Here is a 27,386-nt window from a genome sequence, read left to right on the forward strand (position 1 = left end):
TCCAAACTGTATAATCTTAATTATTAATTTTATTATCACACTTACGAAAGATACAAAAACATATCACGATGGCACTAGCAGTCAGTGCTTCAGGAGACGTGTAATATCGAGTTGAGTGACGGTCATTATTGAAACGACATTACTATTATACATTAGGACATCTTTATCACTCAAATATAAATACACACGAATGAGAATGATCGACGAACGTTTGCAATACAAATAGTGCGTCAAGATAAGAACAATACATGATATTACAGATACATCCAAGATCTGGAGAAAGCGAATTCCTGTGGAATTGGAGAGGCGTAATGTGTAATGGAGTGGCTCACTCACATCAGTTTCAAGACCTATCTTATTTAATTGCAGTCACGATTTACGAGTCCCGATATAGAAAATAATGATCCAAGAACAATACAGGTGCCTTAGAAGTTAGACTTGCCGAAATTGAAACAACTATTTCTTTAGATGTTATAGAGATATTGATTTGGTTTATATTGAATTTTTCGGGAGCGTTCCTTATACACGGAACCCCGGACTTACTCGTAACAATATCTACTACTAATATGTACATAACACTTGTAAAATATAAAGAATAGTACTTAGTTGAGAGTACCCGCAGGTACATTACTAGATATGAAAAATATTAGAAACTTATACTAATTACAGATATTAAAACTATAGTTGAAAAAAACGTTGATATTAGGTAGATAGTACGTTGACGAAAAACACTAACACCTAAGTCGTTTCTGAAGTAAATTGACTAAGATTAATGACATGTCATAAATGCTCAACTTAGCTGGGAAAATTTAAATTATAATTAAACAAACTTTAAATAAAGGTGATAGAAATGATTAAATTTTGTCACTGGAGTATCTTGTTATGATTTTTAGATACTTTGCTTAAGTTGCAGCATGCGGTATGATGTCATTGGGTATTTAAGGAGAGGTGAGTGGGTATGGTAGGTGGTTATTTGGGTGGTAGTCCGGTCACGGGTCTCGCGGGCCGGCCGCCGATGCCGCCGGCCGCGCGCCGCTTGGCGATGAGCGCGTCCAGTCCGCGCAGCGGCGGCGCGGGAGTGGTCTCCGACGGCGTCGGCTCGGTCTCCGTCTCGCTCTTCTCAGCGCTTGTGCTCTCTTCTGTCGTCTCAGTTGGCTTCTTAGCTGCTTCTGTTGTTGCCTGTATTCGGATAAATTAAAAGATATCAGCTTTTTGCCTGCTGTGGGTTATACCGAAACAAACGGGAATATGACATGATCCATTGTTTCAAGTACTTTGAGTAATGAAAGTGAATGAAGGTTTGGGAAACCCGAAATCTGACGAACTTTAGACGTAAACAGCCACAGCGGTTCTTCTTTTAAAACAATAAGATACTTTACCTCTGTGGAAACCAGTTTCCTCTTCAGCAATGGGTTGACACGACGTGCGGGGGGAGTGACAGAGGCGCGGGGCTTGGGCGAGGGGGACACCTGCAGTCTGTTGCGGACCCTCAGGCCGCTGCGAGGGGCTTCGGGAGCTGGAGTGGGTGATGAGGCCTGTAATCATAATGCATGTGAAATTTCAATAAAACCTTTGCTGTCGATTCAGCTATCAGACCCTGTACCTTTCAAATTGTACAGTAAGAACACTTCTGATTAAGTAAATAAGACAAAGATTCCAGTTCTTCGATAATCTCTCTTAAAATTAATCACCATACTGTAAAGAAGTACATTTTTCTTACCTCGGCATCAGCATCAGTGGCAGGCGCTTCAGGTGCGGAGGTCTCTGCGGGCGCTTCGGACGCGGCCTCAGGGGACGCGCTGACACCGCCGCGCACACGAGGGTTAGGGCGCAGGTTCAGCCTGGGTCCGGGACGCAGGGAGGCTGGCCGTAGACCGGGTCTACCACGACTGTTTGTAAAGAAATCATCAATGAATAAAGCGTTTACTTTGCATGCGGTTAACGTGACTTCAGTTTCCACAAGCAGTTCAATAGAGAACAGCGATGTAATTTAAGCACTGATCTCGAGGTGGTCATTTTTTTTCTGGCGGTATATTTCACACTTGGCTGCCATTCAAAAAATGTTGGTTCTGACAAGGTAGTTAATTTGTAGGCCTCGTTAATTTGGTTAGTATCCCAATATCTTACCCAATAGATCTGGACGGGGTTGGCGTAGTCTCGGCTACTTCACCAGAGCCGTTGGCTGACGTGCTGTCTTCACCAGCAGAGCTGGCCGCGGCAGCTGTAGTGCTAGTACTTGAAGGACCTCGCCTCAGTCCTGGACGGAGCCTAGGTCTAGAAAAAGGACAAGATATCAGTCGAGAGCTCATAGAAATTAAAATGAATGATCCTCGAGGCACGGAAGATTACATCATTCCAGTTTAGGAAAATAGCATTATGAGTGGTAACTTGGTAAATAAAACAATCCGCCTAATTGAAATTCATAATTGAAAAATTCATAAATGAAATTCCTAATCAAATTTCTTGTATATCCTGACCTGGGTGCAGGGGCTTCACTGGACGCGGGAGCGTTGACAGCTGCCTGGTCTTCCGATGCGGGGGCTGCAGTGGTGGAGCTTGGGCGTGTGCGGCCGGCGAACAGTCCACGACGGCCGAATGCCTGTAACAAACAACAGAACCGTCAACTAAATGATATAACTGCAAAGATCCACGCGTTTTAGAAGAGGTTTTGTTTCAAACCATTTTTGGGATCGCAATAGACCAGGTTTATATTTTTTTAGATTGTGATGAACGAAGAGTATGTACTTCTTTTTTTCTCTAACGAATAGTAGGTTGGTTTTAGAATATATTAGATACTTATATCGGTTAGTTTTCGGTACCCATATCGGTTATGGGACCAAAAATTTTGAGTAAAGCCAACTTTCAGACGGAAAGGGAGGAACTTCTCCCACTTACAAATTGAAAAAAATACGGGGTACCACGTTTATTACCACTTTCCATTCAGGGCTGTTTTTACGAGGGATATTAAAAATGATGTTACTTCTGATAATTATGATATAAGATACCTTTTTTAGATTACTTTCAGATTGTCTGATAATTAGTAATAATGACATTCAGCTTGATAACAATATTACGGAATCCGGCATTTTTTGTCACTCACAATTTGAGGCTATGGCAGATTACAGAACTTTTAACAATTTTAACATGGTTTCCAAATGAATTTCTTGTTTTAATATAATTAACTTTCTGGCAAATAGAAAAAGTCCGTAAGTTTTGCCTAGTGTCTTAAATGACTTTTACAGCAACATGTACGAGTAGAATATCAAACACATACCTAATCAAGCAATACTGATTAACTACTCAGGTTCCAAAACCAACATAACAAAATATCAAGTTACATAGCTCAGTGCTATGACCATTTGCGTTATTACCTTTACAGATAGGTATAGTCAATACAAAACCAGTTGTATCTTTTATAGCTTATCAACATTTAAATATTTCGTAACACGAACTTAACCACTGTGTTTAGCCGAGACAAAATTCGCAATGCAAAACAGTACAGTCGCTTAGAGCAATTAGCTTAGAAGTACGCAGTAAGGGTTAATGAATATGGATGCAGACCTTAGGTTGTGAGACTGGTTTTTCGGCTGGTGCAGCGGTGGCGGCCTCGGCGTTGTTGGCGGAGCCGGCGGCTGCGGTGGTCTTGCGTCCGGGAGTCGGCTTGCCGAAGCGACCTGGTCAACAAACACTTCATTGAAACCTACGGAACTCTGGCACCTATTGGCACCTACGGCTACGCATGGAAAATGATCGAGGCTCGGGTTATGGATTTACGATTATTCTCAGCCTAGTTTTCATCATTGTTTGTTGGTAAATCAGTCTTTTTCTGACACTTATGTATCTTCAGTTTATGGGACCTAGCTGAAAATGTGTAAAACACATCTACAGAACTATATTTTTCGTCATTCTACTTCAAAAGTGTTACGACAACGTTTGTGTTAAGTATTTGCTATAACCAAGAATGCAATATCGGTCAGTAGTTGCATTATCTATCGATATTACACGTTCGCGGCGTCATGGTCAACCAGCTTGACTTGTTTAAATAACTAACGAAATTCTTACACTTAGCGTCAGGTAAACAATATGGTTTCTAATGGACAGTTGACAAACCTTAATTAGTAAATACGTGCTCTTTCTTTTGAGGACATTGCTTATAAGTTTGCAATCTCTCAAATTAACATGCAAAACTTAATCATTGCCCATTTTGATGAATTGGGCCTTGTTTTTAACTAAGCGATTTAGTACAGAATTAAAGCTGCGGATTCGGGCAAAAAAGTAATTCCCGTAAATACAGCAAATAAGAATCTTCTAGAAAAAATTGTTGGCGGCTTTTAGTTAACACCTGTTATTTATAGGTATAAAAATCTATCCTCATAACATTCGATATCATTGATGTTAATGTGAATTATAAAGATAAGATAATGATGAATAATTTTGTCAACATGGTAACAAGACTTGTTGACAGATTTATTTTGGTTTATGACACAATTCAATATCGTAAAGTTATATAGCAACAGAAAATTCATTATAAAATCTAGCTAAAAATAATACTCGCAGGAATAGATAAAAAAGAGTAAACGACGTTATAGAAAAAGGGAATTTCATTAACTAAATTATATAAGAATAAAAATAAAAACCAACTAATTTCTGGAATAGTAACCAACAAACAATCATCTTTAAATTATGCATAGAGTCTATGTTCAAAGTGATCTTTAATTGAAAGTAAATCCATGACGAGCCTCACGCATTTTAACTAAATATAATACAAAGTATTTTTACAACACCCATCCAAATATGCTGGGGTCTCCAAAGAAGATCTACAAAGTGACATTTCCAAAAACATTCACATTTTCATTGAACAGACATTGAATAAATAATATTTAACATTTTAGTATCAACGTGTCTGATTATGAAAATGTCACTCTCCTAAAAAAGATCAGGGCTTAATCTGTAAGAGCCACACAGCGTTTTACATTACAACACAAAAATGTCATTCGCGTTTAAAACAATCACATTCGCTACAAAAACATTAGCAGAGCAACAAATGAATAATTAAAACACACATTACTTTCGCAGCAGCAATGGCCACCTACTACATAATTGTCATGCGATTGTAAGAGATTTTTAATCTGGCGAGAGTATCGGGCTAAGTCCACTGCGTTTTATGATGTAGTAAACGCAATATTCTAAGAAAGATACGGTAAACAGCTTGCTTGCATGGTGTCTGATAATATCTGAGTAACAATAAGTAAATAAATAAAAAACGAAATAATGGGTTTCGTTATTGATAACGTCCAAGAAACAAAGGAGCACCTTATCAAAATGTTATTAAGAACATGAGACTACTTTAATTTTAGAGACATGAGTCTACTTATCCCTTTGGCTCGAAATTATTTCTAATGATGCATGTTGTGGACGAGACATTACCGTGTGAGGAACACACGTCGGAAAGAATCAATTAACTGGTTTCAATTATAAAGCGAAGTGGACTTTCGCCAATCGTACTGAGGATCTCAAACTGGATTCATTGATGTAGTTCACGGTGAAGCGGTTAGTGATATTACACAAGTTCTCGAAAGCGGTGTCATTACCTCGCACTCTCGTAGAGGTTTCCTGCGGGGCCTCGGTGGGCGCGCTGGCGCTGGCCGCGGTGGAGGCGCGCGTGCGGGCCCCGGCGCGACCCTTGAACCTCGACGGCCGCGTGGGGGCGGCGGACGTGGTCGTCGTCGGTGCCTCTGTGGTTGTGGTTGTGGTGGTTGTAGTAGTGGTTGTCGTAGTTGTGGTAGGTGTTGTCGCCTCTTCGGTCGTACTGAAATCGGTGGTGGTCCATGAGTCGTCCAACTCGGTAGTTGTTCCGTCAAAACTGATCTCGTTCGTCGGGTTGATGTCATTGTTTAAGTTCTCTCCCGCTAAGTATGCGTACAGGTCTAGAGCTACTTTCTCCATAGCGGTCATTGTGGTGTACTCAGTGGTGTCCTGCTCGTAGGGTGTGGTCTGCTTGTAGTCAGAGGGGAGTTTGGAGTCGTCGAGCACTTCTTGGAACTTGATACCCGACGCCAAGCTGTGTCCTTCCCGGGAGGATTCTTTGACAATTGTAGGTTCTTTGGTAACTGGCGATGTTTCAGGCACTTCTTCAGTGGTTGTGCGACTTTCTGAAGAGTATCTGCTTGGCGGCTCTTTGTACTGAGAGGGTGATGGGATATCTCCGGAGTGAGTTTTGAAGCTGTCCAAGTCAACAAGCTCTGAGCTAGGGCGCCTGTAAAAAGAATAAGATTAAAATTAAACTTTTTGTAATGATGATGCGACCCACATTTCCATTTCACACATTTTGCGACATTACCTGATATGCGCACGGGTCCTGCTTCTGGTTTGACCAATCGATTCATCAGCTACACTGTCGCTTTGTGACCGTCCGCGTTGTCTAATAGTTTCCGAAGATACTTCGGGTACATAAGTTGTTGAAGTAGCTGATGCTAAATTACGACCTCGAGGCGGGAACCGTGTGCTTGATGGCAATCTGACGCTTTAATATTAGAAAGCAGAATTAGCATTATTATACACACCTATAAACGTAAGCACAATATACATAATACTTTATTTATGTGTATATAAATATTAAGCTTTAATTTAAGATAACAATTACCTGATGTCTTCTTCATCTTCTTCTGAGACAGGTGCAGGAGCGATGTTGCGGCCGCGGCCTCGGCCTCGTGTTGTCGCTGGGACCACCTCGTTCTGGATCTCTGGAGTAGCAGCTGTCGTGGTTACAGTTCTGTCGATAGTACTGTACTTGTTCTTTGTTTTACTTTCGTTAGCAATGTGGTTGTCGGTTTCGATTTTCTCTGGACCATCATGAGAGTTGTATGTTGCGGGAGCTGCAGTAGAAGTTGATTTGTCTTTTCCTTTTCCATCTTTTCCCTTGCCGTCTTTCTTATCCTCATCCTCATCATAGTAGTAATATATGTATTCATATTCGTAATCCTGACCATTAGGGCCCTTCTTGATTTGGATTCTTGACTGAGGCTTTTGTTCAGATCCAGCTGTTTCTAAGTTAACATTGGATGATAATAATCCAGTGTTTATGTCATCAATAGTATCGAAGTTGATTGGGATGTAGTCGTACGCTTTCGTTGTGGCTGTGGGTGCTGTGGTTAATACAGGCTTCTGTGTTGTTGTGCCTGCGGTTTTACTTAATTTTCCAGATTCTGACATCGCTTCCAAAGCAACAGCCATTTTGGGGTTTGTTTCAACATCCTTCAAATTTTCTCGAATTCTGATATCTTCTAATTTCGATACGGGTAAGTCAATCTCAATGGATTCTGTCGCTTTACTTTTCAATCCCTTTTTGAATAAAGCTTTTTTGTCTTCTTCAATAGCCACAATCCCCTCGGTAGCATGCTTTACTTTGCCGCTGTGTAATTTCTTGATGATTTTCTCGCTATCGTCTTGTTTAAAATTCCGATGATTGGGGTGTTTCTCTGGGATTTTGTGTGATGTTTCAAAATTCCTCACTGGAGTTTGTTGACCTGAACTAACAAGTACATACTCTTCACCAGGCCGTGGCTCCGTGATGATATCAACTTCGGCGCACGCCGTGTAAAGCGTGCACACTAATAAACATCTGTAACAAAGAAAACAGCGTTTGTTTAATCTCCATCAGTAGAGTAAGTTACGAAAGTTACATGAATTCGAGTCAGTGCTCCGTGACTCAGCAAGATGACATCTGGCAGCTGCGCCTACGAGTCAAAAGCATGCCTCTCTGCACTAGGGGCTCTGAGTCACCACCACATTTCATCACCCGATTTAGGCATTGTTTGTCTAGTAACACATACTTGTAATGTTGTTTTAAACATTTCCTTTCTTGTTATGCACATGTAGGCTCATGATTTATTAGCAAACTTGTAATACATTGATGCATGTAACGATATGTATACATATACATGTAAGTATTGATTTATGTCATAACGGCTATCGATTTGCATGGCAATTGATATTTCTAGCACAGTTGCACGATGGGGAGCAAAGAAGTTGTGTGAAAATTCTCGTAGATGACTACAAAACAAGCATTGTCGAACATTGCAGTGTTGCAACCGTGATGTGGTCGTGAGAAATGGCGGCGAAAATCGGAGCGTGGGTGTATTACGCATGCCGATGCCGCACAAGTGCAAGTCGATCGATGAGGCAACTCTGCATGACGTTGACGATCACTTTCGCCTGTGGATTGACTCTCACACGATCCGCCTCGCTCACGCCGAACCCGACGCCGCGCGCTGCTGCGGAGTCTGCGTGCCTACGCGCTTCTCCAAGACCAAATATTACAGAACTTATTTTTTATTTAGCTACTCTTCATGAACCCAAAAGATTGACTGTTATCAAAATTATTTCAACTAATTACAAGTGTTGAGATATTCCGAACAATAAATTATTAAATTTACAAATTGTAAAACGACAATGAATTGCTCAGTACCTAATGCTATTGCAGACCCTCTCACTACACGGTCGATATAAAAAGTTCAATGAATCATATTATGGTTGGTTTATCGAATCGCAAATCCAATTAATCGGTGTCGGAAGTGTTTGAGCTTCCGTAGAAATTCTTGTGAGCCTCGGCTGTACACGGAAACTAATCGAGGGATAACAACCGATTAGCACTATATTGGAGTCGTCCATCCGATAGCATTAGGCCACCTTCATTTCACTACGCAGTGAGGAAGTGTGTGACAACGCACGCTTGTGAATGTGGCTACTCGGCCGTGACGGGTTCCGATGCAGTTACTGCCGACTGAAGGTTAATACGACCCGAGGGGAGTAAAAGAAGTGTAGTTAATAACTAGTTGCCTACAGAAAAGTTGTACTTGGGTTCCGATTTCCGCAACGACATTTCCTGAATACAAAACGTCACGTCAAAGCAAATTTAAGTTATATAAATATAATGGAAAATAATTAATGCCACCTCAATAATTCAGCTGCAGTGTAACCAGACCAGTACTTTGATACCGGTTCAATTTCACTAGATGTAAGGTCGCGAGCGCAAGGCTAGGTGAGCGTAATGCAGGACCAATCCACAAAGACACAACTCAAGTCCGTAGACAAACAGCGCATTAGTCTGCCACAACAGCGACTTAAGAAAATTATACAGGTATCGTAGCTGTACAGTAACGTTCACCTGTGGAGTGACGTGGAATCATTTTTCATTTGACTGGAATTGATCAAGCATCATGTACTCGTATTTATTATAAGAAAATAATATTTCAAAAGCTGATCTTTGAACGTTTGTCAGAAAGTACGTTGTTATAAATGATCTTCCAGTCAACGTAGGTATGTTTGTGATCTTTAAACTTTACACGCTATTGCCGCATGCATCTAAGGGTTCAGAAAGTTCAAGGAGAATCAGGGCGCCTTTTATTTGTACAATTCGAATTTGAAAATAACATCAATTTAGATTATCGATGTTTGGCATAAAACAAGTTAAAGTGTCATAGGTGTACTAGACAAGATTATAAACCTTTATATTATATCCTTTATGAGAGATACTCCTTTTACTTAATTGAAAATAAACTAGATAGGAAATTGCTTGAAAGTGTTTTGTCGTTACTTTTCAAGTTTATTTAACTATAGATCTAAGCTTACTGTATACCGACCTAAGTATAACCTCGATTGTTATTTTAAATGTTACTTCTAAGTGTCTTACTTGTAGTGCATAAAAAGCGTTTTTAAAATAGAACAGTTGACCTTACCCTGGCTGATTGGAAATGTCTCAACAAAACACAATATATAATACAATACTTTTTATAATTTTATCATTATCAGTAAAAGTTTACGATCCATTTACTAGGTCAATTAACAGAAGTAACAACAATGTTAATAAAGAACAAAAGGTCATGTAAGATAATAAAGTATACAAAAGAGGTCTGGTGCAAATAGGTCGACAGGAATTACTGTTTACAGTCATATTTTATTACAAGAAAATAGTGTTGTTCGCAGGTTTTATGTGTTGAGAGTGAATTTAATTCGTTGCGTGGTTGTTGAAGTGTGGTCGTGACGTGATTGCATCTGGGTTCGACAACCCCGCGCTTCCTCCCGTATCACCGAAAGGCGCGGAGGAAGCGAAGCGATCTCGGATGACGTGACAAGAAAGTTAGAACAACACATCTTTCGCGCTCCACCATGCACAATATTACCATCTTCTGATTAAATACCACCGCAGTGGTAAAGGTTAAACTCTCTCCTGGTAAAAACAAGTTTCGTACCATCTATGTCTTCTAACTTGTTCATCAACATTATTTCTTTGCAATCTAGAATTTTAGACGGCAAATAAACGTGTCGAAAGCATTTGTTTTTGTAAACGTAGTAGTTTTGTTTCAATTCTCAAGATCAGTGGAACAAAGTTACGCGTAAATGTTGGAAAGAGTTACGCAAAATGCCTCACTAATTGCACCTCCAATGACATTAATTACAAACATACATAGCGGGAGGTTTTTAATGATCGTGTGAATTTATCATAAAGATAACGAATGTCTAACATAACTTATAGTTATTGTATACAAACTTACACCACATAATCATTGACCAACTCCGACGATATGGTGGAAGCAAGGTTAATAGCATTTATTTTAATTACCTTACTTGTTATATGGTAAAGAATGAACACAGAAGTACAACCAAACGGCTTTGTTGGTTCATTGTTGGCTGACCATGGGGCCAATGAGATTCGCTCACACGAGTGACACGAGTCAAAAAGATTATATTTGCGACTTTGCGTTAACCTGTTCGATCAGTGTTATCAATTTTAAATGTGTTTATACCGTAGTAACATGTTTGTAAAAGCTGTACCTGTAGCACTTTCAAAACAAGTAGGAACAAAAGGTTGTTACAGACTAATTTACAAGCCAAATACATCCGGTGCGGAGCCTGCCTGTCGTAAAATGTGGTCGCTTACATAACGACATAATATACGTATTAAGTATATTAACGAGTATCGTTTACATATCTGAAATAAACTTGTGACGTGATAGAAACCGATGGAGAACGGGTTTTAGGCAAAACCTGTGTGAAGTCGGGGTATGAGTACTTGTAAGTGGTATCTGCTAGCTGAAGTTGTGATTGTTTTCCGTGGGAACTTAAGTTTTGAAGGGAGGGGGTCAAGGACTGTCCATACAAGGAGTCCAGTAACTAATGGATAACCTTAATATAGTTCATGGCAGAGCAAGCACCAAAAGTCGAGAAGAATTGTTTTGTTTTCAGCAAAGAGACAGAATTCGACATCGAACTCGAATAAACGAAACCCAGGAAAAGTTTAAATATTTGGTAAAATAAATAATAATTATGAAATTGCAATACTCCCAAACATAGCATTAAATTAATATGACGTCCGTAAAAAAAGTTAAGTGACAAAAAAGACCTATGCAATCTTACAAAATAAATATCAGGTAAGGAATCTCAGTATTCGTAAGACATGATTTGCATAATCGATCTGACATAAACCGAGGGTTTGTAACCTCTGGTTATACAAGCGATGCATGCCACTATCAGGGGTAATTAACCTATTGCTCGTATTTGACACGTATTGAAGCTGCATTCGCGATTAATGCAATATCAAATATGTAGGTTGCCGGATCCGGAAAATTAGGCGTAAAGAAAATGCATTCTACTCGGGGATTCTGGAAACTTTTATAGTGACACTGACTGAAAATTTTAACAATTTCTACAATAGAGTTTAAAACAAGTAATCAATATTCCCTTCTCAGCAAAAAACAAAATTTGTTTGGGCTACTTATCGTGATCTTTCAAGAAACTCTACAAAATAGTGCAAGACATACCAATAGCATTGTAATTCTCCGGCTACAGTTAAACATTCTGAAACATACATATTTGAGTCTCTAGACTGCACTTACAAACAAAGCACGACGAGTGTTACATACAAAGCGAGTTTGACATTACCGAGGAGACGCTTAGCCCACAAGTCATACATTACGAGAGGCGTTTGTTGAGGTGAGCAAATGTGTGGAACATCACCTCACTGCAATTTCGATTGCAACCAGTTGTGTAAGTCCACCAGTTATGGTGGGCCGCGCCAAATTGTATTTTAATCGCTCTTCACTTTTAGCACATCTTTTTTTTGTGTATACAAGTGATTACGAGCGTTGTTTTGCTACGTCGACGACGAATTATGTTTTTCAGTATATTATATAATGTTAGTGACATGTCTAACACAGTTTAGTGTAACCTTTAACATTTGTGGTTACGACGTAAGGTACATGATTAGCTTGGGGTTTATTGCTTGTGATATTCTGAGCGCGTGCCACGTGAGTGCTGCGAACTTTACGAAGTATGGCATCGTGCTAACTAGTGTCGCTACAACGAAGCACCAACAACGGGTTCCATGAAGACGCCTCATAGATGTTTATCATTCGTGATAATATTCACGTACTTTACAGGAATCATTTCTTCGTAAGCTCTAAAGCTTATGACGATTGGATTCGGTGAAGAGATATCGCAAATACTAAATACTTAGAAAACTATCTATGACTTATAAGAGCGTCACAATTCTTTGATATTGGATCGAATAAAACTAAAAACACTACCTTCTCGTATGCAATATCGTTAACAATTACATAAAAAAGGCAGTAGAGTTTAACCCTATATATAATGAATTTATTGCGACATAGCATGCGAATGATATAAATATCAACCAGAGAAACCGATACCTTGTGCAAATCAATATGAACAATATGCGTTAATGCCGGAATCAGTTCAGTTATAACACAAGAACTTTGTGTGTATGTATTAACCGATGTCGAAAAAGCAATGTAAAATAGTGCTCAATTTAAGTGTATTTCACCTCCTTTTTCTCTGCGTGTACGTACTATGATTATTTTTTAGATGAATTGGTGTTAGTGGCGAATCCCATCGTTTTTTTGAGTATCTGAATCTGTAATCATTCCGAGTAATGTGCATTGAAATGACTAGGTACAATGCCTCTCTTTCATGTAGTTTTGTTTCATTATATTTGTCATCGATTATGGATATTGTAGAGTTGACAAACAGGGGCCTTAAATTGATTGTTATTGGAACTGCAGGACTTCATATCAAAAATTTCCATTTGTAAAGAAAATGTTTACGTTGTACAAAACTTACATTAATCAACATTGTGTCTACACAGTAAATATTGTTCATTCGAGTTGTAGATTATGATTGTTTAAATTTGTGGTTGTCAATTTTACATTGTTTTGAATTGTAAGCTATTTCATTCTAATTGTTTTCATTACACTCAAAAATACACGGACTGATAAACAAACCTACTAAACTAAAAAATGTTGCCAAAATACACACAAACTAACCGGCTACTTAAATTGTATTAATATTTATAAAACATTTAGAACGAGCATATATTACACACCTGCTTTATAATGAGGTAATAATTTAATTATTAGTGCGTTTTTAATGCTAATCTATTATCATCTAAAACATGTTTAGTTATTTCGAAACGTTTTATAATACCGGCCCTAAAACATATGTCAAGTGTCAAGTTTATACGTAAAACATATAATGAAGTGTGAGTCAGAGAAACCCGGATCTGAATAATAATATTTTCACTATACTGACACCAGTTTATATAACTAACAGGTTCTCATTAAACGTTAAGTAATATTTGTCATTTAACACGCAATAGATATCATTGTATTTAAAGTAGCGATATTAATGTTAGGAGTCACGGCATCTCGGCCGCCTAGGCCCGCCGCTAGTGCGTATTGTTTCAAAATCACTAATCATTTCTGTAACGTTTATTATTAGAAAGTGTTGTGCGAACAGTTAGTCGTTAATATCAGTTCAGGCCGTTGTGTTCAGGGTTACAAAAACGCAAATATTATTGAGAAAGGCTTGCCCAAAATATTTAGTGTCTTTCGCAAGTCCTGGCCGGTCGACGTTTACTACACGCCACTTCACGCTAGTTACGCATCGTGCCGCGTTCCATAATACAACCTCTAATAGGCAATTGTTCAAATTCCGACAAACTTACTATTGAATTTGTCAGATTTCTCTGATTTCAATAAATAATTAATTTAAAACTCATTTAAATTTGTTATCTTAATTGTACCAAAATAAACATAAGAACTGCGATCAGAAACGACTTCCATCGAAAAGACGTACGTTCGAAGCGTTTTTGTTGGAATTCGTTTTTAAATTGACCAACAAGTATAATTAAATTTAATATGCAATGCTTATATAGAAAACCGATAAAAAGTTTCAAGGAAACGTCGCAGTTTATTATTGGAATACGGAAAGAAAAACTCAGTAAACAGAAAATGGTCTGAAGTGAATAAGTCGGCGTCGGCGCATTCATATTTCAAGAGCATATCAGAAGTTCGTAACCGTGGCATGTGAGCGCTGCTCGCTGGCGACACTCGGAGTGCAGCGCGCGGTGTCCTGGCACAAGGTCTGCTGTGCCTCTCGTGCAGGCCCGAGGTCAACAGTGAACGTAGATACCGGCCCAAATATGTGCGCGTAATCAATTGCCTATTCATTACTCGCGCTCGCTCTCTTACTCCTCAAGCGACCGACAGAGAACTTCCAATCAACACGTTCTATCAAAGAATCCAATACATTGTTAATTTCTATAATAAACAAATCGAGCATTCGAGCGAATGTTTTACGAAAATGAGAAGAGCGTCTGCAAAAGCTCATCGATAAAGCGTGACGAATTCATGTGAATGTAAAACGTAAACGAAAGGGTAACTCGTAAGTTTTAACACCAACTTTCAAATCGGACAATCACGAAATAATAGAAGTGTACCAATGAATAACCGCCGAGCTGACAACGTTATGATAAACATCGAGAGAGAAAATAACAGGCGTTGAAGTGTAACGTGTGCGTATTAGCTCAATAACTTCTTGCAGGCTGGCTGTGAGAAATCTTTGGGTAAGCTAGTTCCAGACAGGGCCGGATTAACCATCTCAGGGCCCCTAGGCACAGTTCGTTTCGGGCCCCCATTTTCATACAACAGGAACGCAATTTTGGAAATTTTACAATCCCCGTTTTTTTTTTTTTTTTAATCGGGACTGCTGGGCCCCTGGTCATCGTGGGCCCCTAGGCACTGGCCTAAAGTGCCTTATGGATAGTACGGCACTGGTTCCAGAACAGACGAAACACATTGTCTTACAAGAAAAAATACTCCAGTAATCATGTAGGTTATTGAGTCATCGAATAGAATTGTATTTGCAACGACTCGGAAAGGTTAACTGGTAGTGACTGTTAATACTGCTTTAACCTTTTGACGGCTTTGAGGAACTTTTCATCTATGGGCAGTAACGGACACCCGATATAGGGACGCTGGTGTTTAGTATTCTGCAGGTATCACTGATTGATGTGAGTTTAATGACACGCGTTACACGTAATGTGTTGTACGGTACCGCGGTTCGTCAACCCTAGGGCCGACGGAAATTACGATCACGTAAAAATTAACGCGTCTAGCGTCACGTGCAGGGATCGCTAACGGCAGCGCGGCCGAGGGTTACTCCATAGATAATCCGCGACGCATACAGCCGATTGAAACAATGAACGCAGATACGTGACTGTGATTGTTTTACACAATGGAACAAACAAAAGGTAATTTTAACGTAATTTCTGCGGTGATACCGGCTAATCAGCGGGGAAGTGCGAATCTTGATGTTGATCGTAGATATCAACTATTTTTTGCTATTACAATTCTTTAAGTAAAGCCACCGAACTGACAGGAGTATTTTTTTTAAATCGTTTTTATTTTTTAATAAAACCTTATGAAACAAATGCTATCAACTTCGAAGCTGATTTACATTTGTACGGCTGTTTAACACAGTATTTACCGTTACTATTAAATGCTGCTTGTCATAATTACTGCATACATTTTAATGTAAATGATTAAATTAAAATGATTATCTAACATTACCTGAAGCATATATACAAATGTAGGCAATTTTCGTAATAAGCACCTTCTGTGTTAATTTATGATTAAAAGCGTTTTTGTTTCAACTCATAAATCGTAGCGTCGCAACTCGGAATTGCATGAAAAAATACCGTTTGCGAAATTAAAACGATCAACCTGTGTACAATACCTAATGAATTACTATACAAATGTCACATGGTGTTAGAGTTTTGGCAACCACTATATAAAATGTCAGTAGGTCGACCGGGTCGTTCTGGCTCCTCTTGCTCCGTCCTATATGTAAAGACCATCACGACTTTCAAGGCGACGCGCTAACTTAATAATCACATTAAATAACTGGTTAATTATTCGCGAACATTTTACATTAATTAATATATTGAAAACTAGTCAAAGCGGTAAATAATGCGTTGAACCGACAATGTAAATTAAGAAGTGGAATTTTGCATGAATAAGAAGTACGCCTAGAGATTTATAAATAAAGTTGAGTGGTGGAGTGAGCGGCGAGCACTTGGGTATCGATATCACGCAGCCGCATGCCCGGAATCACAAAGTGCGGTATGAGCGGCACGCACCGCGCCGCCCGCGGCTGACACCGACGTATTGCCTTCACACTCTCCAAGAATGCACAATGCAACACAACCGCACATCAGTCTCCCTCGGATTTGCATCAGTTTGGATAATCTAGACCGCACTCCTATGCCGCTACAAGCTACAACAATGCCTTTAGGCTGACATCCCGCTGGCATTGGGGGTTCACAACCGCAAATCAAGGTCCACGTATTTCTTGCTAAATACATACGCTTCCCAAGCAGAAAATCAACTTTTACCACAATGCCGGCACATAAAACATGTTTCGTAAACAGGAACCGCTCATGCGTAGGTACCGTGACTGACGGCGCACCCTTTTCTTTTAACCTCACAAAAAGTATCGAATGTTTTAATGTTAATCATCTTCAAATAGCACAACGGCCAGCTTCCACGCTTCGGTTAGTTCCCTACTTCTGATAACAGGTAAACTGAAGCTATCACTTAACATACGACCAGGTTGTGGACAATTAACGTAACCGCTTCTCACCGGGTCAACAGCTGACCGCGACGATAGCTTTGTTTTAACCGTGTCTAGAATAAATTATAATGGTCGAGAACAACGCGTACATTCATGTCTGGCGCTCATAACTCATAGTAAGTGGCGTTACAATGGCCGTTTCATCGTCGTCGTGAATATGTTTCGTAACGCTCGCCGCAGATCATGGACATAGAAAGAGCCAAGGTCAAAAAACTGCGTTCCAATTGTTCTACAGACCGCCTTCGTCACTCGCTGTGGCGACTAAATACTTGGTAATTACTGGGAATCTCCCACCGACTTTTAGATATGTTGCAAAACGATACTATGCAATTGATAAAGGTTAAATACCCCGAAACGCTGCAGCGAGCTAGGAAAGTGTAAATGTTGCATCCGCCTCGAGCCAACAATGCTGCATAAATGCAAATACATAACTGTCGAGTGTCGGTACAGACTTGGGCGCCGCCATATTACGGCCATGGGATGTTGGTAAGTAGCTATAACTAATCTGAATGATGTTTTATTCATCCGTTATCTCACTTCGCATTCCTCGAAAGGTCATCGGCAGGAAAGTGAAACTGGTTGAAGCCGAAAGTGACGGTTACAAAATTCGAAGACGCACATAAATATCCGATTATGTTCACGTTGACGCTGTGACCGACGAGGGCTCGAACCCGGACCCCGTACTCTTATACCGAATGCCGTTGATGCAACCAAGTTAATTCAATGTCATTTTATTATGACACGCTTTTAGCGTTTTCACCAAGTGTAATGAACGAATCAATCTGACGACACCCAGTGATATAATGCGTGGTGTTTGCGCAAATATTATTAGCCATTACCAGCAATACCTAGTCACCTTCTGCCCGGCAGAAAACTTTTACATTGAAATTGATATGCGTCATGTCGTCTCTAAAGCTCATCGGCTCATCCGCAGTAACATGCATAATGTATTTTATTGCTATGAAATATCACACAGTTATTTACATTCTTGACGCATAAAAATCATCTAACATGATGTGTCAATAAAATATTAAGCAACTAGTTAAACCAGCCAAATAAATACCTCGGTATTTAGTATCGAAATGTCACAAAATGAATGTCGTTAGTATTTTAGTGGTGGGGCTTGTTTCAAGGGGACGCGGCACGCGGCGAGTCATCGGCTTCTCCTGAATTGTTTTGCTTCGCTTTTTTTGGAACATGTCGTGACTCAAGCAGCGGAAGTTATTGTTGAGTTTTACTCAAACAAAAACCTAACAACTTAAAATTTGATTGAAATCAGTCCTAACGCCGCGCGCCGTTATGAAACTTGCACAGACACTAATCATTTCCCTAACTCGTTAGGTGCTTCCCCTTGCCACATCCGGCACGAATATCAAATGTATGTTTGATATTAAGTGATGTTTTAATTCAGGAGAATTGAATCTGCCTTACAACTTGCTCAACATCGATCGTTAACAAGGCAACACATAATATAACTTGTTAGAGTTTTCACTTCAACTTTTTACCATATTCTCCAGGTGTCATCTAAGCAGTTATGTAAACGCACAAAAAGTTCTAAACGCAAATGGCAATTTACAACGGTGGTTCATTATTTTGGCCACAGGCTGACCGCATTACTGGCATCGGCGCATCGATGCCTGCGTGCAGTTTCGACACACCATTGATTCTATCATTTTAGCTGCAACAGTGCCTGGGAAGGCGCACGTGCCGAGAAAAATGCTCCAGTAATTTACCGCTTCAAGCCTCACCGCACCGAAACTATTAAAATTAAGTGTTGCGTCAAATGAACTCGCCAACTAATATTGTTGCCGAGCCGGTTCTCCATCGAACAGTGGGTTAATGCAGTCTCTCATGGTACTCGAGGCGGCACGTGCTTGCTTAACATTATGTCAACTGGTCATGAGAAAGAACATACGCAAACATCCAACATAGCCCCTAAGTATAAGCCAGAGCTCGGATTGGCTAAATAAATAAATTGGAAATCCATGTTTTGAAACACAAAACAATTTATCATCATTGAAACAAAGCATTCCTTGCACAAACGGAAAATAATCGAGCACGCCTGCAGCGATCACAATTAACATTACCACATACATCTGTTGCCAAGTTTGCACACATTCCGATGAAAATCAATATAATATCTGGCCGTAACTAATGAATTGGTTACTGAAACAAACACTTGCGAAAGAAGCTGCATTGTATTAAAAGTGTACATGTATTTGTTATATTGTACAGTTAAACGTTATTATAATCGAGGTTTGAACGAGAATCCTTAGTAGTCCTCGGTCGGCGGTTGCTAGGTCGTGACCAGATCCGCAAACCCGCTGCCCTTGACATATCGACACATAGAAAGTACTAAACATCAAACTCGACCAGTCGGACGCAGATATATAATATACCTATTGTTCGCAAACTGGTATCATAACTTATCTACTTAATAGGATCGTTATGTTGAATTTTGGCTGAGATCGATTTTGATTTTCAGTTTCCAAAATGTATTTTACAACTTCTTTTGAACTAACTGTACCTAGAACTTTAAGCAATAAATGAAACTAATCACGAATCTGGGGATTTCCTTACTGAGCAGGAATTTCTGTTTTAGATAGCGATCAAATATAAAGCCGTTTCAGTAAATGACGTCAAGTGAGCAATGTCACGTCCCACTCGGAGACCATTTGCCTTATTCCGCGCATATTACGATCGAGTTAGACCAAGAAAGGATATTAGAACTGCACAGACAATCCTTGGTAATGGCTACTACCAATTAAACTACTAGAATAAAAGTTTCTCATTGATGTCTGAATCAGAAAATTTAATTTAGTGTGATGATTAATTTTCATTGTGTCTTCAGACGTTACTGGAGAGAGCGTTATTGAATGACGCAGAATTTTTGCAACTTCAATTTATTTAAGTCATTTATTCATAAGTTTATTTATATCACATTCATACGTACATAAATCTTACATAAAATATAGCAAACTTTTTATTTGTAGAAGTCCAAATTTAGATTAGATTTATATTTCCAGTTGCAGACTTTCGAGTATTTACTTTAACGAAACTGATAATTGAAAAAGGTTTTAATGCTTATTTTATAACATTTTCTTAATGTGTGTTTGCTAATGGCAAGGGCACGGAAGTTCACGTGGGTATGTATCAAATAGTTTCTCTCAAATCAAGAAATCGACAACGCTATATAAATTCGTTTCGATAGCTGTAGCTATGTAAAAACGAAACATCAACCTCTCATTTCGTGCAGCAGTAGTTTTAGCTTATTACGTAACAAGATTGAGAGTATTTGTTTTGGCATAGAGAAAGTCAATAAATGATGATATTCATACCTACGACAGCTTTATTGCATGCTTTCAATGTGTGAGTTTTTTACTGAGTACATTCAAATAATATCTATTCTACACGACCCAAACCCAACTGGGATGAAGTAGAGTTCTTTGATCGAAACTAGCCCCATTATCATATAACCAGAGATTTGGGAAAGATGAGCTGACAGAGGTATTCGCTCTGGAATAACAGCTAGAAGCGAGCGACTCTCCATGCAAAGTTATAAGTGGATCACATGGAAGGTTGCTCCAATTGGTTACATAAAGGTTAATGATGATGCTTAAACACGTTTTACTGTCCGTGCATTCTAAAGCTCGATTATCTAATTTGTTTCTGAATCACGTATCAACGAAAGAGATTTTGTCTTCGTTTGTACACGAGGCGAAAGTTGTCGGATGTAAGATGTTCGCGCGCTGACCACCACACCTTCGGATCACGTTTAGAAGACAAGACGAAAATAATATATACCATAGTTATAGTTTACTGCCAAAGTGACAACTGCATTCGCTAAATTAAGTAAAAAGTTGCGGAAAATGTACCAAGTAATCAACAAGCGGAATTTTATATCAGAGAAATTTAATTAATTATGCTTACTTATTAACTCAATTAAGCGAAACTTTAAACTTTTTAATAATTTCTTTAATAATAAAATGAACAAAGCTTTAGAAAGAACAATAAAAGCGACTTGAGATAATAGGTAATATATAGTTAAGTGACAGTAGAACAACAATACACCTATCCCATCTTTACAAAAGGACATCGTGTGAAACAATCGTTATTGTCGCCAGTTACGTAAGCGGCGAGGTGTGTGCGATGGGCTTTAGCGAGATTCACACATAAAAAGCGAAAGTGAAGGTCGGAGCGACCGACGTCGCAGGCCGCGACTAGCGCGCGCCGCCGCGCGCCGCGCCAGCCGCCGCCAGCCGCCCCGCGCGCCGGCGAGACCCAAGCTACCACCATTTGGAAATACCTGCATTAATATTAAACAAGTTTGCCCAATTTAACATTACAATCTTTATGTATTATTTAAACAAACATTTAATAAGATACAAGAAAAAATTGCGGCCTTGATACGTTATTTAATTGGTCTTTAATAGGAGCTATTTCATTAATATAAAAGTCTTTAGTTTTCAATTTCATATCTTATAGTAAACGAAGCCTAAAATCTAGGTTAACTCACAACATTTTGTTTACAAAGCCGCGTTCCGATCTATTATGTACGGTTACCTAAATGATTGAGCTGTCATTACGCGGCGCGGCCGTAATTTTTTGTCGCACGACTTGTGTGCGAGCGGATGTTACGTTTACCTTCGTCCGGGGAAACTCGCCCCAGACGCCCGGACGTCCTCGCGCATAAACAGACACCTCACGATCGGTTATCGTTGTATATGCACATATACAACTAGTATGACGAAATAAGGACCTAGCCAACTCAATAACAACAGGTCCAGGTAAACTGAAACTTTACTGCTTATTTATTAATTAATCATTAGCCTGCATCTGCCCGTCAGAACGTTGTTAAAGAAAAACCGGTTGGTATGTGTAATAAATTTGATCGAGTCTTCGCAACTGAAAGTGAACGTTTTCTAAGTCAAATATGTGGCTGATATTATCAATCGATAACAACTTAAACGAAAGTATATTTTGGATTTATTTACCGCGTTGTTGAAAGAACGAACAACATTTTTGATCTTTATCTGTTGAATTGTGATTTGATAAAAAAAAAACATTTTGAAATGAGAGAAAAACGAAATATTTGAAACGTTGGTTTCGAACTGTTACATTGGCAATTACTGTTGCCTAAAGCCTATACAATTGTCACGCAGTAACAACAATTCAACAGAGGCTAAATGCTTCATAGGCTTACAGACAGCGCACAAATTACTTGTTTAGCAACACTTCGGACAAAAGGAGGCTCAGAAACAATAGACTGACTTGGGCACTAAGGTATGGCGCTTTACAAAATACATTTTGACAGTAGTTATGATACATACTCATTAGTCACAAGGACAGCAGTTGCTATCCAAAGTGGGAGGCCTTTGTACCAAATAACGTTTTGTGGCCATGACTAACTCTTTTCAGGAAGCGAGGAAAATTATCGTTACTAAAAAGAAAATCAATAACTTTGTATCCATTGTATATACATTTTATATTGGTGTCAGAAACTTTTACAAGCATGTATTCTATTTATTTATGTTACTACATAATGGTGGTAATCTGGTGTCGTATGTCACTACATAAATAAATAGAATACATGCTTGTAAAAGTTTCTGACTATGTGCACCTTTTTATGACCATACTGTGACGTAATATATTTTGGCAAAAACCTTCCAAGTATTCATAAATTTCTCTCCCAATCTGTATTTAAACTTATGCTAAGACAAAATAGAAGGCCTCGAAAAATCAAATCGTCAAAAGGAGAAAAGACGTCAAGCATTTCAAATCACAGAAAACTGGTAGAAAATAAATGAACCAAGAATAATATGATTACTCGGATGCTTAACTTCCCGAGTCATAACGTTGTGAATACACACTTACATAAACTTAATAGGCATTGATCTGCGTACTGCACTGATGTTCAACGTTAATTTTATTGGAAATTGTATTGGAACCTCTCCCCTACATTTTTATTCAATACGTGACAATTGATGATTCTATTGTAGAAGAATACTAAACCGATAAGAAACCGATGACTAGTTTGCTACTAATTATAATTCCTGTGATGCTTGCAAAACAATCGTGTTATGACTGAACAAATGTACTGAGGTGTGCTCTCAAACATTTTATAAGTAGTTGTAATCAGCAGCTGATAACAAAATAATGTTTATAAAGGGTAGACGTTTGAAATAGCTCTTAACTGAAAAATGAGCGGAGAACAAAGAGTTAAGTTCAGTTTAAAACAAAATAGCTGATGCCCAAAATAGTCCCAGTGGATTAAGGCGAAGATTTGAAAGATGGTAATGAAAGAAGAATGTTTTATGGCTAGGGATATCTCAATGACATGAAAAAGAAGAATATCCAGCCCCTTAAAGTTTTACCGTATTATACATATTAATACCTCAGTAAAGTTAAAGGCATGATTGTAATGTGTTCGGCGTCTCGCGTCCTTGGATATATTATGTACGCCTCTGAATAATAATGGTGACCCTTACTCAGGTTAAATGTAAACTCAGTACTTATGTCAATAAATTTATTTGCAGGCACAATAGGAATGCTAGCCGCTTCTAATTGTCGTGAATTGTCTTCTATTTGTGTCATTTTGTAAGTCGTATCGTTTTAACGAGGAATCTGAGCAATTGGAATATCCTAATTAGATGGATCTTTTTGGTCTACGGTAATGAAAATTAACATGTAGAAGCCACCAAAATTTACAATTAATGGTGTTTTTAATCTCTAACAGGAGAGTCCAAATTGATTTTAACCCTTAACTGCATATTTCTATAAAAATATTCTGGTCATGTGAAACACATCACGTGGCAAAAGGCAGGTAATTATGCAAACACTAGTTTCAACTCTGACCTATTGGTTGCACATCAAGATTGTCCCTACCCATCTGATTTGTAACAATAACTAATTATTTCATAACCGGGTCTAGGTTAGCTGTGGGTATCGTCTGGGTGGCGATGAATCAGGCACCGCAAAACCTTGTCAAACCTATCATCTCATCAACGATGCGCGCCTAATGTAGAAACCAAAACTATGCATAATTAATGAGGTATTTCAGTGCTAGGATTTCAATTAGCATGTTAATAAACTGTTTGAGATAAGGCTAGTATCAAAAGTCAGTTTCACAATAGGTTATGTTGCTAAAGAATTAAAAACAAAACAAGAAGCGATCGAGTAATGGTGGCCGGGAGGAAGTGTGCTCACAAAAAGCTAATTAGAATCAGCGAGCCGCGTGCCGCAGCGCCGACCAATGATTACCTATTGAAATGTAGCAGACATAACTCGGAACGCGACGTAAACACCAATACTCACGTTTTATGGACTTTCTTTTTCACACATGCCCCGACATATCGAAAATCTGCCGGTAAGGAGAAATTCCCATTCTAATTTGTATTCAGCAAGAACACGTCTAAACGAATTTTGCATTATATACGATATGTTACGTTAGTTTTTATAGAGAAAGTAATCTAGGTATGTTTATATTACCTAATTAGGAAGTCGCGGCATATAATAGAGCGATTGTCGCGCTGCACACGTAACGTGGAACACGCAGTTTTAAATGATCAGACGCTAGCCTTCAAACAATGCCTATTATCCGCTGTGCAATTAAATGTTATACACTATTACATAAACATTAAATGCCCGTTAGATGGATTTTTTGTTGCGTAAATATAATGGCTATTATTGTTTACAATGTTTAATGCTACGGAGGTTTCTCAGAATGTCACGGAGATTGAATTTGTTAATGATTAGTTATAGTAATAAAATGCTACAGACAGGTCCAATGTTGATACTAAAACATTTGTAGCTTATACTTCGGTAGATTAGCGTTAACATCCGCAGTAATCCGTGGCAGCATTAAATTTTATTTTTGACCAATATTCACGCAATAAATTGTTTCGAGAACGCTTAAACCGCAATACAAGAGGTTTACGACTTTTACGTGGCCTTGCTTTTAATAGGAGAAATTATGCTAAAAGCATTTATCAATAACTGCATTTGGAGTCGAAGTATTATTTATTACATTAATAAAAACATTGAAAGTCGATTTTTCATTACTTTACGAAATTTTTCTTTGTCAAATTCATAAGTATATCCTGTAATATTTTTGAAGGGAAGAATGCGGAAAAAAGGTCATCGACCGACCCTTTGGGTCCAAAAATAATTTCCCGAATCGTTATCGATCTTATTTGACACTTTGCCTTGAGAATCAAAGATGATATCTTCATCAGATTTTTTATTCTTATCCTACAAACGCTTAATTTACTTGATTGGATTTAACATGACTAAAGACTGGTAAAGTAATTGAAAGAGGCATGATTAATTTTATGTTATGACGAATTTTTAGGTACACACAAGGTACGCATAGGTATTCCGAAACCTAAGTGGCGTCGAACGAGGAAAAAAAGCAGGGTCGCTATTAATTAAATACCTACATGACATTCAAAACTGAGGTCATGCCGAAAAATGTACAAAAGTTGATTAATTTTGTCTTTTATAATACTCTTTTCTTAAACCAAAACAACAGTTTTCAAGTTCATTAATGGCTAGTAACATTGAACGAAATAAAGTCAAAGAGAAGCACGCGATTTGAGACATCATGGTGTAAACGTAGTCTGTTAGCACCGCTTTCATATATCGCACGCACTTTAATATTTTACTTCGGAGGTGATAATAAGTGTGGGAATGATGACCGATAGTGACATTTGTCACTCGGACACAGTGTTCAATACATACTCGTACATACTAGTAAGAGCAGCGTATCCGCGTATCTACTTAGCGCCGCGCGCCGTGACGAAACGGAGAGAGCTTTGACAATGCACACTGTTAGATCATACTTATCGCCCACTGAAATCTTGCGACGACAAGTTGCATATTTAAAAGTGTTACAGAACTTTTATCGTCACTTAGTAATGTTTACATCACCGTAACCCGTTAATTCGACGAGACATTTTATTACTCGCTGTCTATCCAATAAGTAAGATTATAATGACTCAGGCTATATGAAGAGCGAACGTGATTAAGCTCTTGCGTTGTGAAGTTTGCGAAATTAGCAACGTTAATTTCTAATTTTATAAATATCACCTAATCATAGTTAGTTTACAATTTTGTGAGGAAAAGTTTCACCGACAGGGAAAAGCTACCGGCACACGACGTGTGCCGGTAGCTTTACGGTAGCGGTACGGTAGCGGTACATATTACTATGCAAATTTGTATAGATAGAGAAAACCATAAAACTGACGAGTAACGAATCTCTGCGGTGAAATGTTTTTTCTCAGAGGATAGCAAACATTATTTATTGCTTGACTGATAAGTATTCGCGGTTTGTTAACGAAGGGTTTTTTTATCAAAACATGACATAGAGGGACCTTTGGGTTGAATATAACATTGTGTGCTCTACGAACGCGATCTGAGATAACAAGGTCCGACCGCGAGCGTGTGGCGGGCGCGGCGCGGTGCGGCGCCTGCGCGGGAGACAATATGCGCACAAAGTCGTGCATATTTTAAAAGCAATGTTTCGCAGCCTTCATTGAGAAATACGCGCCCTCATTCGTGATGTCAGTTGGCTGCCGTTGAGCAATGAAAACCTGATTTCCACACGAGAAATCAGATCAAATTTTTGTCATATCGATCGATGAGTTCGCTTTAAAACACTTTAATGCAATTGTAAAAGACAACCGAATTGTAAGATTCAAGAAGTTCGATTTTTGAATAACATTTATAATAGATACCTCGAAATTAGTTATATTTTAAAACTGTAGAAATATACTTCTCAATATAGTTGGAAAGTAGTAATATAATTAAATGCAATAATGTAATTGTCACGATTATATGTATAAGGTGTACAATTGTGTTGGTACTCACAGCGCTATCCTGGCGGTCATGTTGTCTGCGGCGGAGGGCGAGGGCCCGGAGCTCGGGCTGCGGCTGCAACAGAGATTCACGTCAACACACGCGCCTTTCCCAAGCGACACAACGTTGCGACAGTGAAGCTCAACGAGGAAGCTGCATCGCACATTTAAATGCAACGCTAATGTCAGAGAGCGCTTAAATGCCAATAGCGGCGACCTTTCGGTTTCGAGTCTTGTTGCGCAAGTGAGAATCGCCGGTGATCGTGTGAGAAAGGCGAGTGCGTATGGACTGCGGGAGCAGGTAGGGGTGGAACGCACCGGAGGGGGGCGGGGGACACCGCTGGCGACGCGCTGCCGTACGGCGACTAACCTCGCCGGCGCGAGCGCACCTCTTACTTATAGCCGCGCGCCCACCAGCGCCCGCACCCGCACCCTCGCCGGCCGGCGCCGCCAGCCCACACCCGCCGCTCCTGTAACACAACCCTCCCTCGGCCACCACGTTGCATCAGCCCACTCGGTGCACTGAAGTTATCAGACTAGAAT

At 39.2% G+C, this 27,386-nt stretch overlaps 1 protein-coding gene across 3 annotated transcripts; it reads right to left on the bottom strand.

Annotated features, from left to right (window-relative positions):
• Positions 1-27,386, bottom strand: LOC113496176 (mucin-5AC-like). 3 transcript variants are annotated; one of them, XM_026875317.1, is made up of 11 exons: positions 27,162-27,386; positions 26,857-26,919; positions 6,644-7,621; positions 6,341-6,523; positions 5,592-6,256; positions 3,562-3,674; positions 2,478-2,599; positions 2,128-2,274; positions 1,721-1,889; positions 1,380-1,535; positions 1-1,179 (listed from the first exon to the last, which is right to left on the bottom strand). In XM_026875317.1, the coding sequence occupies exons 2-11, from the start codon at positions 26,874-26,876 to the stop codon at positions 970-972; spliced, it is 2,763 nt and encodes a 920-aa protein (XP_026731118.1). In that variant the 5' UTR covers positions 26,877-26,919; positions 27,162-27,386; the 3' UTR covers positions 1-969. The 3 variants fall into 3 exon arrangements, with proteins under 3 accessions (XP_026731118.1, XP_026731120.1, XP_026731121.1); XM_026875319.1 differs by lacking the exon at positions 27,162-27,386 and adding an exon at positions 27,061-27,130; XM_026875320.1 differs by lacking the exons at positions 6,341-6,523; positions 27,162-27,386 and having other exon boundaries at positions 26,857-27,149.

This window comes from Trichoplusia ni, chromosome 7, assembly GCF_003590095.1.
Source record: "Trichoplusia ni isolate ovarian cell line Hi5 chromosome 7, tn1, whole genome shotgun sequence".
NCBI lineage: Eukaryota > Metazoa > Arthropoda > Insecta > Lepidoptera > Noctuidae > Trichoplusia > Trichoplusia ni.